At 37.8% G+C, this 15,463-nt stretch overlaps 1 protein-coding gene across 1 annotated transcript; it reads right to left on the bottom strand.

Annotated features, from left to right (window-relative positions):
* Positions 1–2,759: 2,759 nt before the first annotated feature.
* On the bottom strand, positions 2,760–12,363 carry LOC145800171 (uncharacterized). The gene is made up of 3 exons (XM_082889814.1): positions 12,315–12,363; positions 3,098–3,885; positions 2,760–2,984 (listed from the first exon to the last, which is right to left on the bottom strand). The coding sequence occupies exons 1-3, from the start codon at positions 12,361–12,363 to the stop codon at positions 2,760–2,762; spliced, it is 1,062 nt and encodes a 353-aa protein (XP_082745940.1).
* Positions 12,364–15,463: the final 3,100 nt, after the last annotated feature.

Raw genomic sequence — 15,463 nt, 5'->3', positions numbered from 1 at the left:
AGAGACACCATGAAAGGTTTGCACACTTTCATTCAAATGGAGGTTTGACCATTCCTTTAAAACAAAAAGACATCATGAAAGGTTACACCCTTTCATTCAAAATGGAGTCTATTTCAATTCACAACTACCTCATTATAAATTTTCCAACACCTCATTCTGCCAAATTCGTTTGCCGAGCACACGCCCTGCCAGATGAGCCAGCCCATGGGCAACTTTGTTCCCACCACGCAACACATGCGAACAACAAAAACTGGTGAAGCAGCGGCTTGTACACACAGCACCTTGGATAATATGGCCAAAACAGGACAGCACTTGATCCTCACAGCGGAAGGCTTTAATAACAGATAACGAGTCCTCTTCTAAATGAATATGGCTCAGGCCCAATTCTGCCCCAAATACAATCGCTTGCTGCGGCTAGAGCTTCAACACAATCCGCATCACCCCAATGTGGAAGTCTTTCCGACATGGCTGCAATAACTTTTCCATGAGCCTCCCGAACAATCACACCCACCCCAATGGCCTCCAGATCAGCAAAGGTTGCTGCATCGAAATTAATCTTGACTACACCCATTGACGGTGGCCTCCATCGTGATGGATTAGGACAGACCCGAAGACCTTGAACGAGGGCTCTGACTTGACAGAATTCTTGTAGATAGGCACACACTCGTTGGACAATCACCAGCGCAACCCGTTTAATATTATTAAATATAGCTTGGTTACGAGCAATCCACAACCCCCAACACAGCGCAAAGAACAACCCCAATCCTGCTGCATCAACTTGTTTCTCAATCTCAAGCACCCACTGATAAAAATCATAGCCCACCCCAACATCGGTAACGAAAGCCAAAGGACTAGCAGCCCAAACCTATTGCGCCATTTCACATTCCTTAACACAGTGCACTAAAGTCTCCACAGCTGCATCACAGCAGACGCACCCAAGTTCAACAAGCACGCGACGTTGCCATAACCGGTCCCGGGTTGGGATAATATTCAAACATGCCTTCCATGCAAAGGCCTTGATCTTATTCGGAATTTTTAAATGCCAAACCCCTTTCCAAAAATGCTGTTTGACTTCTCCTATATTGGACGATTCCGGATATGTCCCAATCATAGAGCGAGTCCTTTGTAAATGATAAGGCGACCGAACTGAAAATCTCCCATCTCGAGTATAATGCCAAATCAATATATCAGAAGGCAGGTAAGGGCTAATAGGAATTTTCCGAATCACTTCCACATCAGCAGCGAGGAAATGGGTCTATAGCTTTCCCAAGTCCCAATACTTTCGGTCTGAATCTATCAAAAAGCTCACCCTGGTAACATTAGGAAGAGAATGAGGAGAAATGGGAAGAAAAGAATAACCCCTAGGCAACCACCTATCACCCCAAATTTTAACAGTGTGCCCATCCCCAATTCGCCACCGTAACCCAGCCATCAAAAGAGGTCGAGAGTTAAAAATACTCCGCCATGTGAAAGAGGGATTGCACCCCAACTTGGCCTCCAAAAACATCGAGTTCGGATAATACTTGGCCTGCATCAACCGAGCAAATAAAGAGTCATGGGACTTGAGAAGGCGCCGTCCCTGTTTGGCCAACATAGCACTGTTAAAATCCGCCAACCGGCAGAAGCCCGTTCCTCCCTCCCATTTCGGGTGACACAAAGCTTCCCATGAGGTCCAATGAATTTTCCACTAATTTCCACTTTGTCCCCACCAATAACGACACACCATGGAATCAATCTCAGCACAAAAATTTGTTGGAAGTTGGAAACAAGACATAACATAAGTAGGGATGGATTGAATGACAGCTTTTATCATAACCTCTCTTCCCGCCACCGAAAGAAATTTTTCCTTCCAACCACTAATTCGTTTCCAAACTCTGTCATTGATAAAATTGAACACCTCTTTCTTGGACCTACCAAGAAGGTATGGTAGACCCAAGTATTTACCTAATTCAACCATACTGCCTACATTTAAAATTTGTCGCAAAGCCTCCTTACGCCCAGCATCCACATTAGCACTGAAGAAGATGGTTGATTTGTCAAGATTAATTTTTTGCCCAAAAGCCCCCACATACTCCAGCATAACCCCTGAATAACTAAAATCTCCTCTAGTTTGGCCACTCCAAAGAGCAAACTATCATCAGCGAAAAATAAATGAGAAATGCGAGGTTCCCCTCGGCAAATGGCCATACCAGTAAGACGATGACTTGTCTCTGCCCTTGTAATTAATGCCGACAAACCCTCAGCACACAACACAAACAGGTAAGGTGACAGCGGGTCCCCTTGGCGAAGGCCCCTCGTCAGACGAAACTCAACTGCCGGCTGTCCATTAATCAAAACGGAGTAAGACACCGTTGAAATACAACTCATGATAAGATTGATAAATCGATATGGCATACCCATGTGCTCCATAACCCCTTTAAGAAACCCCCATTCCACGCGGTCATAGGCTTTGCTCATGTCAAGTTTGAGTGCAAAGCATCCCTCCTTGCCATGCCGTTTATTTTTCATGAAATGAAACATCTCAAAAGTCGTCAAAACATTGTCACTAATCAAACAGCCCCCAATAAAAGCACTATGATTTAGGGATATCACAGAAGGTAGCACCATCTTCAATCGATTGGCCAGCACTTTGCTCACAACTTTGTAGATCACATTACATAGGCTAATTGGCCGAAACTCCGCCATCTGACGCACCTCTTTTACCTTCAGAATGAGGACTATAAACGTATTATTGATCAACCCCACATCATCAGATCCATTCAAGATGCCTCAAGAACTCCGTCCATTCCCCTCTGCCCATGGGATGTAAATAATTGCTGAAAATAATCTACAGCAATGCTTCGCAAATCAGAATCCTCAACACACCATTGTCCGTGAGCATCTTCCAAACCCAAAATACGCTTCTTCTTGTGCCGCTGGGAAGCCTTAGCGTGAAAAAAAGACGTATTACGATCCCCATCCCGTAACCAGTTTGTTCGAGCACGCTAAAACCAGAACACCTCCTCACGCTCAAGGAGTTCATCAACCTCACGCCGTAAGGTAGCCCGAGCCAACTGGGCACTATCGGTCCATTTTCAATTTTCTGTAACTCCTTTACCTTGTTCCGAACTCTCCTTCGGACATCCCCGAATTTAGTTTGACTCCATGAAAGTAACCCTGCCCGGACACTGGCTAAATTACAACGTAACCCCCGCACCATAGGATCCCCCTCCAATGACCAACTATTACGAACGATGGCCTCACACTCCTCCTCCCGAAGCCACATGGCCTCAAAGCGATAAATAGAAGACCTCCAGCCTTGGATAAAAGGAGTCGACTTGTTACCCTCAACATCCAACAATAATGGAACATGATCTGAAGTCGTACAAACAAGATGGAACACAATAGCATTTGGAAAAGCTCGCATCCAAGTAGTAGTAGCCAGCCCATGATCCAATCTTTCACGCACCAACCCATCCTGCCGATGATTACACCATGTGAACTTTGCCCCAACATACCCCAAATCAACCAATCCGCAATCATTGACAGCGCTGTGAAACGCAGCAATTTGACGTTGGTTACGCTGGCCCATTCCACATTTCTCATGACTAAATAAGAGTTCATTAAAATCCCCAATAATCATCCATGGCAAAGCCGACATACTTTCCAACCTACGCATCAGCTGCCAAGAAGCCTCCCTCTGGGATCTAGCCGGATTGCCATAAAATCCAGTTAATCGCCACGGAACCAGCCCAATTCCAGAGTCCACCATTGCATCAATATGACCACAAGAGTAACTTTGAATTGACACCTGAACATCCTCCTTCCATAATAATGCCAACCCGCCTGATCTTCCAACTCGATCTACTGAAAAGGGTCCAGTCAGACCCAACTTGCACCGCAGTACTTCAATATGGTTCGAATCACAAAGAGTTTCAGAAAGGAACACTAAAAAGGGGTTTTTAACCCAAGTCTTATGAATCTCTCAATCTAAATTTCTTAATTTTTTAATTTAAAAAAAATTTAACATTTATTAACTTCTCTCAACTCCCAAGATTTACTCTCATAATAACACTTTAATGCGAAATCCAACACATATGAATTTCTTGAAAAGTCTCAACACATATGATTATTATCCCTCATAATAATACTTTAATGCATCCTAAGAAAAAGTATAAAAAAAAATTCTTAAAAAGTCCAACACATATGATTATTATCAAAATATTAAACTTTAATATAATATAAAAAAGAAAAAAAGAAGACATTAAAATAAAAAAAAGACATTTAAAAATCGCAATTCACATATATAGATAACTAACCTATCACCCGTGCTATGCACGTGATAATTATAGATATTTTTATTTATTTTAGATTTTTTTTAATATATAAATTATGTTTTTTAAGATTTTTTTTATAAAAATAATTTAACAATCTTATCACTAACCATAGTGTATGGAAGAAGCTGAAAAGGGTACTGTAGTAACTATACACTAGCTTATCACCCGTGTTATGCATGGAATAATTGTAGATATTTATATTTGTTTTAATTTTTTTAATATATAAATTATATTTTTTAAGATTTTTTTATGAAAATAATTTAACAATCTTATCACTAACCATAGTGTACAGGAGAAATTAAAAAGGCTACTGCAATAACTATGTACAGGCTGTATCTATAATTATTTGTATGAGGGGATTTTAAATACTAATCAAGCATTTTGACCAAATCAATAAATGAAGGCAAGTGGATTGAAAAAAGTTAATAAATACTGATCAGGGAATTTTGACCGAATCAATAAATGCTGAGTTTTTTTTTTTAATCAAAAATTTAAAAAATTAAGATTGAGATATTGGAGCTCCCACAAGTCTTGGGGTTTAAAAACCCCCTTTTCTTTAATATATTTACTAGCATATCACCCGTGCTATGCACGGAATAATTATAAATATTTATATTTGTTTTAGATTTTTTTAAGTATATAAATTATGTTTTTTAAGATTTTTTATAAAAATAATTTAACAATCTTATCACTAACTATAGTGTATGAAGAAACTTAAAAAAAGTACTGCAATAACTATGTATGAATTGTATCTATAATTATTTATATGAGGAGATTTTAAATGTTGATCAGGAGATTTTGACCAAATCAATAAATGCAGACATATGGATTGAAAAAAGTTAATAAATGCTGATGATGAGTGTAGACGTCCCCCGAACGCCCTGGGAGGGTTAAGTCCCATTCTGTCCATTTGGGGTTACTACAGCTCGGACTCTCGAATTGTCACGGTTCTTAATCTGAACCACAGAGTCCAAATCTGGCAAATCGTTTTGAGAAACAGATTTTTGAAAAAGTAGTGCCAAACATGGACTGCTTTGCCAGATACAGAGTCGCCACCTAAATATTTTTTATGGGAAAATTTAGGAAACCCTGACTCGGTGCCGAAGGCCACATGTCCGTCATCACCGGAGTTGTCTCGGCTCGGGAGCTTGGGTACGATCGGGGAAGGTCAGCTATGAGAACCCCCTTTCGCCCGGTCCGAAGACCGGCCTCTACTAACCATGATATCCGATTTTAAAAACGTTATGTGTTCTTATCCCATTTATTAGCTTAGAATTACTATGTTATGCGCGCAGCAAACAAGTATAGACTAGATTGCCTAATTTGGAAATAAACATTGCATATCCGTTCGGTTTTGAAAAACGCTTTGGAATTTGCTACTCGCAAGTAGGCTAAAATGCGGATTTCAACGAGTTTTTCCAACTAAAACAATCCAACCTCCACCCACAGGCATTAAAACAATTTAACACATAAGCATCTAGCCACATGGTAAACATACTGTCATGGTAGCATTCACACACATGCGACATGCTAAAGCTTTAAGATACTCACATAGTACTCTGTGCCAAAACAAAGAACTTGTTAGCAAACATGCATGATCCAAGTCCATGTTAAGTGCCTAATGCATCGCATGCAAAAATGCAATCTAGAATAGGCTCGGCTATCCTAAACATGGCATGTGAAAATGCGCAACTATCACATATTCAGTTTTTGAATTGAAGTACAAATGCAGTTAGCGTGATGTACCGAGCCTAATGCATGCAATACAAATGCATGGATGCACGCATGCATAGCATAAGGTATGCTAAATTAAACGTGCCCTAATCTACCATCATAAGCAGGTAAATAAAAGGGAAGAAAGACGTGAGGTTGGAAGACATACACACACTCACGCACACTTATTACATCTTTGCCCTCACTCAGAGGGACCAAATAAATATTACAAATTAATTAACTACGCAAGCTAATTAACAATTACAAATTGCCTAATCAACTAAGCAAATTAACTAAAACTAAGAAAACAGGGAAAACGCCTCGGGAAACGCGCCGCCATGCATAGACTGCCTCTGTTTTCCTTCCTTCACTCCTCTGGAGGCTGTCAAAACCTCAGGACTACATCCTTGGACACTGGGGAGTGCCACCGGCTGAGTGGAATTACCACCGGCAGTGGTGTGTGACCATCGGCATTAAAGATGGCATCCAAATGACTCAAAAATAAAGGCATGCATAATCACCAAAACAAGGAGCATTGCTACACATGCTTTCGAAGCATTAAAGATGCATGCAAGGCAATCAAACAAGCATGAAAATGGGACTGAAATAACATGTAAGGTGACCCCAAATCACCAAAACAATGCAAAGATGCCATGCTATACATGCACATACCTAAGGCTAACAAGACAAAATGCAAAGGGGCTATGTGATGCATGCCAAAATCAATCCAAACACTTATGGACAGACCTAAAACATGTCAAAATAAGCACATAATCTTCACAAGACTAAGCCTAAAACATGCTCCAACAAAGGCTAACAACCTAAGACATGTTAGGGCATAACAAGGCATTACATGGCAACTATGCTAAGAATGCATGGAGTACCAAAACCAAGTAAAAACAGAGGCATAACATGACATGTTAAGCATAAAAAGTAGCCAAGTCATGGCCAATACACCCTCAAACATAATGCTCTCTCAAGAGGCCAAAACATGTCCTTTTCAAGGACAATAAGGAGAGGGGGTGGCCCTCTCCTTCTTGGGACTTCAAGGCATCACCTTCACCACTGAAATCCCTCAAGATTTTAGTGGTGAAGAGACCCCAACACCAAAATCCCGGAGCTAGCACAAAATGGCTCAAAATGAGGCCTTTCAAGGCCTAAGGGGGGTCAACCACCCTCAAACAACAAAACACTCTTAATAAACAATAAAGAGGGCCTAAAAACAGAACTTTTTTGTATTATACACTAAGCTCAAAAACGAATTTAAGATAGGTAGAAATACAATGCAAAAATGGGGTAAAAAGGGGTGAGATTCTTACCCTTGAAGCCTTCTTCAACAATGGTGCTCCAATGGCCCTCTTTAGCTTGAATCCAACTCCAAAACTTCAAAACCAGTCCCTTAGAACCTCAAGAGCTAAAGGAAGGTGAAACACTATGTGTTTGTGTGCAATAGTAAGACACAAGTGCACTAAAACACACACAGGAGGGAAAAGAGAGGGAGAAAGTGTATCAAACCCTAACCCTAGAACTCAAAACCCTAACAATGGCTATCTAAGCTCTCCAAAATATCCTAAGTGTCTAACCCTTAAGCCAAGAGACCATCCCCTCTCTATATAGAAGCTTCTTGTCTTGTAAAGCTTACAAGACAAGCTTCATAAGAGGGAGATCCCTCCATACACGTGTATGGAGGGGAGCAAAAGCAAGACAGCTGTCTTAAAATATCTGCAAAAGTAGATGCACAGTAATCGGCCGGCCAAAAATGCCATCTTGGCCAAAAGGAGTGCCGGCCGGCACTAAATAGTGCTGGCCGGCACTAAATAGTGCTGACCGGCAACAAATAGTGCCGGCCGGCAATCAAAAACCAGCCGGTGGCCTCTAGCCACTGCCGGTGGTGGGTGGGGATGGTCTACAAGCCCTACCCTGCCTCTCAAAGGCAAGATGCAAGTGTTTGGTGCAAAACCAGACACTAAACGGTCGAGTTCGGAGATCCTGAGGCAAGGCGCGCGAGCCGAGACCTCCGGGAACTCCAAACGAACACAAACATGGATAATCACCGAGTGTTCAAACGGTGACGTCCAAGTCTTGAGGACGGTCAAAAATGGGGTGTCTACAATGAGATTTTGACCAAATTAATAAATGCTGAGGTTTTTTTTTTTAATAGCAAAAAATTAAAAAATTTAGATTGAGATATTTGAGCTCCCATAAAACTTGAGGTTAAAAACCTATTTTCCTTAATATATAGATAGATAGATGGCACATATCACATGAAAAATCACGTATGAGTGGGGAGTTGATTTAAATATTTCGATATAACTCAAATTGTCCATTATCCCTTAATTCCATATTTAATTTTGTGGCCCGAAATAAATTATTTTAAACATTCTGTAATCTACATATACCAGCATGGCTTAAAAGGTGACACAAATTCCGATACAAAAATAACTAAAACACCCTCCTCAAAATAACTTATCATTGAACGATGTACCTAATTCCATTAGTCTCGTTTTCAGCCCAAAAAAAGAATTAGTAACAATAATAATGTTTACCCTTATCAGCATAATAATAACTACCAATTATCAAATATCAATATGAAAATCAAAATATAGGGGAAGCCAAATTAGAAAGCCAAAGATCAATAACTTCAAAAAAAAAAAATTCTATGCACGGGATAATTATAGATATTTATATTTGTTTTAATTTTTTTTTAATATATAAATTATGTTTTTTAAAATTAAAAAGATTTGGAAGAATTTAATAAGTGCTAAGTTTTTTTTCTAAAAAAATCAAAAAAATTAAGAAATTAAGATTTAGATATTGGAACTCTCACAAAACTTGTGGGTTAGAGATAGATATAAATAAATACACAGATATAGATATAGATATTTATATTTGTTTTAAATTATTTTTAATATACAAATGATTTGTTTTGGAAAAGGTACTGCAGTAATTATAAGAGAAGTCAAAAAGTCTTGTGGGTTGAGAGAAGTTAATAAATACTGAGGTTAAATTTTTTTTTTAAAAACAAAAAATTAGAAAATTAGGATTGACATATTGGAGCACCTACAGGCCTTGGAGGCTAGAAACCCCATTTTGCTAAATATATAGTATAAATGTGCTAGACTTTTCAAGGGATTAAATGTCTTTTTTTTTTATTATATTATATTAAAAGTTTAGGGAAAATTACAAACACCTCCCTCGAGATTTGGTAAAAATACAGATTCCCCCCTGAGGTTTGAGAAATTACAAATTGCCTCTTAAGGGTCAAATTTTCATAACAAATTAGGGAAAATTAGGGGGGAATCTATATGAAAATAAAAACCTCAGGGGACAATTTGTTATGAAAATATAAACCTCAGAGGGCGGGATGTAATTTCTCAAACCTCAAGAGGGAATATGTATTTTCGCCAAATCTCGAGGGGGTGTTTGTAATTTGCCCTAAATTTTAATATTTTGATAATAATCATATGTGTTGGACTTTTCAAGAAATTTTTTTTATGTTTGTTCTTAATGCATTAAAGTGTTATTATGAGGGATAATAATCATATGTGTTGGGACTTTTCAAGAAATTCATATGTGTTGGATTTTAAAGAATTTTTTTTATGCTTGTTTTTAATGCATTAAAGTGTTAATATGAGGGTAAGACTTGGGGGTTGGGAGAAGTTAATAAATGCTAAGGTTTTTTTTTTTTTTAAATCAAAAAATCAGGAAATTTAGATTGGGAGATTGGAGCTCCCACAAGGCTTGGAGTTAAAAACCCCCTTTTGCTTAATATATAGTATAGATAATTATCTATATATGTGAATTGCAATTTTTAAATGTCTTTTTTTTTTAAATGTCTTCTTTTTTTCTTTTTTATATTATATTAAATTTTAATATTTTGATAATAATCATATGTGTTGGACTTTTCAAGGAATTAAATGTCTTTTTATTATTATTATTATATTATATTAAAGTTTAATATTTTGATAATAATCATATGTGTTGGACTTTTCAAGAAATTTTTTTTTTTATGTTTGTTCTTAATGCATTAAAGTGTTATTATGAGGGATAATAATCCTATGTGTTGGGAATTTTCAAGGAATTCATATGTGTTGGATTTCAAAGAATTTTTTTCATGCTTGTACTTAATGTATTAAAATATTATTATGAGGGTAAAACTTGGGGGTTGAGAGAAGTTAATAAATGCTAAGATTTTTTTGTTTTTTAAATCAAAAAAACCAGGAAATTTAGATTGGGAGATTGGAGCTCCCACAAGGCTTGGGGTTAAAAACCCCCTTTTGCTTAATATGTAGTATAGATAGATTGTAAGTATATTAAGGAAAAGGGGGTTTCTAAACCCCAAACCTTGTGGGAGCTCCAATCTCTCAATCTTAATTTTCTAAATTTTTTATTAAAAAAAAAAATCTCAGCATTTATTGATTTGATTAAAATCTCTTGATCAGCATTTATTAACTTTTTCCAATCCACATACCTGCATTTATTGATTTGATCAAAATTCTCTCATACAAATAATTATAGATACAGCCCCTGCATAATTATTGCAGTAGCATTTTTAATTTCTCCTGTACACTATGATTAGTGATAAGATTGTTAAATTATTTTTATAAAAAATCTTTAGAAACATAATTTATATATTAAAAAAAATTAAAATAAATATAAATATTTATAATTATCTCGTGCATAGCACGGGTGATAGGCTAGTATATGAATGGTTCAGATATGGGGTTATATTTTGTGGGGGTTATGCATCATTATTGGTTGGATAATCAGTGCGTGAGATATAAAAATAAACTTTAAAATAAATGTATATATATATATATATAATCATATTTTAATTAGAATGTAAGATTTAAAAAAAAAAAGAGATATAAGTAATTCTATTTAATTGAAAAATGATATAAAAAATAAATATTATCGCGTTCAATTAAATTAAGTGTGATTAAAATATTAATTTAATTTTTTGGGCAAATTACAAACACCCTCTCGAGATTTGGTAAAAATACAGATTCCCCCCTAAGGTTTGAGAAATTACAAATTGCTTCCTGAGAGTCAAATTTTCATAACAAATTAGGGAAAATTAGGGGGGAATATGTATGAAAATAAAAACCTTAGGGTGCAATTTGTTATGAAAATATAAACCTCAAGGGGCGAGATGTAATTTCTCAAACCTCAGGAGGAATCTGTATTTTCACCAAACCTCGAGGGGGTGTTTGTAATTTGCCCTAATTTTTTTAATCACACTTTTATTAAAAATGTCATGTTTTAATTTTTTTTAAGTGTAATCTTTAAGCATTTTTGTAGTATTACTTTGGCAAAAATGTTGGAAGTCTTGAAACAAAATTCATCTTTACATCCCATGCATGTTTGGGCTTGAAGGTTAATTTAAAATTTAATTTAGAAAAATACACCGTGGAAAGTATGATATTTAAATGAGAAAGAAATATTCTATGAAAACCATCAAAGTAAAACACTTTGGAAAACATGTAGAATGATTTTTGTATTACTTATTTTTAATCATAAACCAGAAAAGAAGATATATACTTGATTTTAACCAACAAGCTGTTAAGGGTTCGTTTGGAAAGTGGGTCGATTTTTTAACTTTTTAGTTTTTTGATTATTTTAATTTGAGGTTAAAAAGTTTCGTTTGAGATGAATTTTTTGACCTTTTTAACTTTTGTAAGGAAAAAACGTAATGATTATGGATTAGATGTGATGTTTTGTCTTTTTAGACTAAAAAGTCTTCTCTTTTTTTTTTTTGGTAGCTAAAATAGTCAAAAAAAACCTCAGATTTTTTTCTTCCCAAACGAAACCTAAGTATTAATCCAAAGAAAGCTTAAATGCTAATCAACTGTTTGGTATAGAAAATTCTCTATGTGATTTGCTTGTTTACTCTATAGCTTAGATTGTTATTGCAGTCCCGCTACGTAGCTCGAAATCCTTGAGGCTTGAATGGCCCGAAGATCAAAATGACGTCGTTTTGATTTTTTTTTTTTCTTTTTTCTTTTCTTCTTCCTCCCCCTTTCGTCTTCCTTTCCCTCTGCTCTGCTCTTCAAAAAAATCTAAATCTAAATCAAAAAATCAAAATACACAAATCTACCAAATCTACACAAATCAAAAAAATCAAAATAAAAAAAAAAAAAACTAATAACAGAGGAAGAAAGAGAGAAGAATAGATCAAAAAAAATCAAAATCTATACAAATGAGAGAAGAACAGAGAAAGAATAGAGAAGAAGAATGAGAGGTCACCGTCACAAACCCTCCATCACCGTCATCCCTCGCCATCACCGTTGCTCACCATCGCAAACTCTCCATCATCGTCGCAAAATCTCGCCATCACCAGTGATGGTGCCGTTGGTGGAGCTCTCTCTCTCTCTCTGTTCTCCTCTCTCTTCTCTCTTTCTTTTCTCTTCCTCTTTCTTTCTCCCTTTCTCTCTCTCTTCCGCCCTTCTTTTCTTTCAGATATAAACGAGAGCAAAAAAAAAAAACTACCCAAAACGACGTTGTTTTGGACAGTTGAACCATTCGAACCAATTACTTTTCGAACTACCAAGCTTTATTCATTGTCATAGTTTGCTAATTATATCATACAAACCTCTCACCTTTTGGTTTGTTTAGATGCAAAGTCATTTCATAGATGTGGTTTGTATTAATGTTTCAAAAATGGTGGCTATGTTCCTTTGTCAAATCATATATACATATGTTGAAGTTCAAGTATTCTAAAACACATGTCGAAAAACTCGATGACAACCATCGTTCAACCTGGAGCTCTAGGAATATCCGATGACAGCCACAATGACCGATCGTTGGAAGAAGAAGATCATCTGGTGCGAAGCACCAAGAAGATCAAAAACGCAACAGAGAGCACTGAAGATCAAGCTATGATTGACTCGATCCAAGCTACCACAGAGGAACAAACTAAACGATCTTTCAAACAAGCTCTTATCTCAACAAAGGCCAACGAGAAGGCCTTTGACATTGACCTGGATAGACTTTCGAATGATGAATTTCTTACTGATAAAGAGGATAACGAGGTCATGGAGGAAGCAGATGAATTCCAGAATAATGATCTAGGGCCAGGCATCCCCAAAATCAAACTTCTGTCCCGTCTCATTCAGTCCATTCTTTGACCATGGAAGAATTGTTTGATTGTTAGATTACTTGGGAAAATTATAGGATACAAACTCCTCATCTCCAAACTCAAAAGGATTTGGGGCTTGCAAGGAGATTTTGAAGCCACTCATTTGGGCCTGGGTTTTTTCTTAATCAAATTCGAAAGTCTATACGGAAGGCCCTTGGATCATAATGGATCATTACCTAATTGTTCGACGTTGGGAGCTTGATTTCAAGCCCTTAGAGGCTGGCGAAGTAGCCACTGCACTATGGGTAAGGTTTCCACAACTTCCGATTGAATATTACAATGAGAAAGTTCTATTCCATATGGCAAAGGCTATTGGCAAACCACTTAAGATAGACCTGAATACTGCCATGTCTGCTAGAGGAAGGTATGCACATGTTTGTGTAGAAGTAGATCTCACAAAGCCATTAATTTCAAGATTTGCCATAGGCAAATATACGTATATAGTGGAATATGAGCATTTGCACTATTTTTGCTTCCACTGTGGGAAAGTTGGGCATCAGAAAGAGTACTGTAGCAGCAAGCAGGCACCGGAGCCGGTGAAGGCAACCTTTGAAGTTACACCTAACGGTAATAAAGCTGGGTCACATCCAATCCCAACAGTTAGCTCCTCAGAGAAACAGCCTACTACTAGCCGTGAACAACTTGATGAATTTGGGCCTTGGATGTTAGTGAATAGGAGGAACAATAGGCCCCATCCCATGGTAAGACAGACTGGACCCAATTCTACTAATTTTAAAAGGTCCGCCAATAGGTTTGGGCCTCTTACTGCATCTGGCAGCATGGGAGGACTAAAAGATAAAGCTAAGCACAAGAGCCCAATAGACCCAGATATGGATGAAGCACATAGCCATGCACTATCTTTTGAGGCAGGCAATCCCACGACAGTGAATAAAATCTATTCTGATAGACAACAGGATGGGAGACAACCCATCCAAGATAAGACCATAGATAGTAAAGGACAAAATAGACCTGTAACTCCTACTACTAGCTCCACACCAAGCCTGGTGCAAGCTACTTGTGAAGCACCTAGTTTAATGGTTACCGAAACCTCCCCCCCTAACCCATTTTCGTCCCCTTTCGATCCTATCCCAGTTCAAATCCCTACCTTCCTCCCTCCCCCACCTTCCATTGAAAGCCCTAACACTTCCACTGCTACCTTTGATCTAATGCAAAAACCACCTGATAACCATAATGAGCGCCTCCAGCCACTCCAGCACTAGCGAGCACCCAGAGACTCCAGTAGCTCAAATTACCAGGATGCAGCATAGCTCAGTGGGATCATATCTCGAACCAGAGAGCTTAGCCATTCACCTAGTAAACATCGACTGGTGGATAGAATAGATAAGGCTGAATATCGAGCCCAGGTGGGTGAGCATGGGAGGAAGACTTATGTAGGCAACACAGATGGCAGCTCTAAGGCCATTAGAGCTATCCAAAAAGATAGTGCGTAAGTATCTTGGTCTGGCTAGCAGAAATCCGCTACCCAACTTTCCTAATCGTTCATCCATGAATGTTATGCTGTGGAACTGTCGGGGAGCCGGCAACAAAATATTCAGAAGAAACTTTCGAGAACTTGTTAGATTTCATCACCCTAATGTTGTGGCTCTGTTTGAAACAAAAGTTCTTTTTAGCTCTATGGGTCTTTTCTTCAATCACTTAGGGTTTACTGCCTTTACCATTGTAGATCCTGTTGGGCGAGTTGGAGGTATATGGCTAATTTGGGATCCTTCACAAGTATCTATTAGCGCACATATTCCCAATTCCCAAGTTATCCAAGCCACTGTGAAAAAAGAGAATTATGAAGATTGGGTCCTAGCTGCTGTTTATGCTAGCCCAAATATTGGCATGTGTCAAAACCTCTGGAATGAGCTGGAAAACTCTGCAAACACCATGGGTAGCCCTTGACTTGTTGCGGGTGATTTCAATGTCATCATGGGTCAGAATGAACAAAGGAGCTTCTCACAAAATAGTCAAAACTACAGATGCAGAAAGTTTCTTGACAATATCAACCGCTGTGGACTTATGGATCTTGGTTGCACAGGCTCGAAATTCACTTGGTCCAATAATAGACAAGGAATGGCTAACACTATGGAAAGATTAGATCATGCTCTCTGCAATGCGGAATGGAGAACCACATTCCCCGAAGGAGCAGTCAGAAATTTACCTCGGACATATTCAGATCATTCACCCCTTATGGTCTACATTGAAGGTATAACCAAACTTAACCCTGTTAATCGTCCTTTTCGTTTTGAAGCTGCTTGGTTATCTCATCCTACTTATAAGGATATTGTTAAGT

This window comes from Camellia sinensis, chromosome 10, assembly GCF_055761805.1.
Source record: "Camellia sinensis isolate YWXY chromosome 10, ASM5576180v1, whole genome shotgun sequence".
NCBI lineage: Eukaryota > Viridiplantae > Streptophyta > Magnoliopsida > Ericales > Theaceae > Camellia > Camellia sinensis.
This window is presented reverse-complemented; position numbering and strand designations above follow the sequence as displayed.

Bases quoted from the DNA above. Each gene is read 5' to 3' on its own strand.
- LOC145800171 (XM_082889814.1), bottom strand. From the start codon at position 12,363: ATGGCGAGATTTTGCGACGATGATGGAGAGTTTGCGATGGTGAGCAAC. The intron at 3,886-12,314 runs GTGATGGCGAGG...ACCATATTGAAG, and splicing joins GTTTGCGATGGTGAGCAACG to TACTGCGGTGCAAGTTGGGT. The intron at 2,985-3,097 runs GTAAAGGAGTTA...TTCTGGTTTTAG, and splicing joins GAAGGAGAGTTCGGAACAAG to CGTGCTCGAACAAACTGGTT.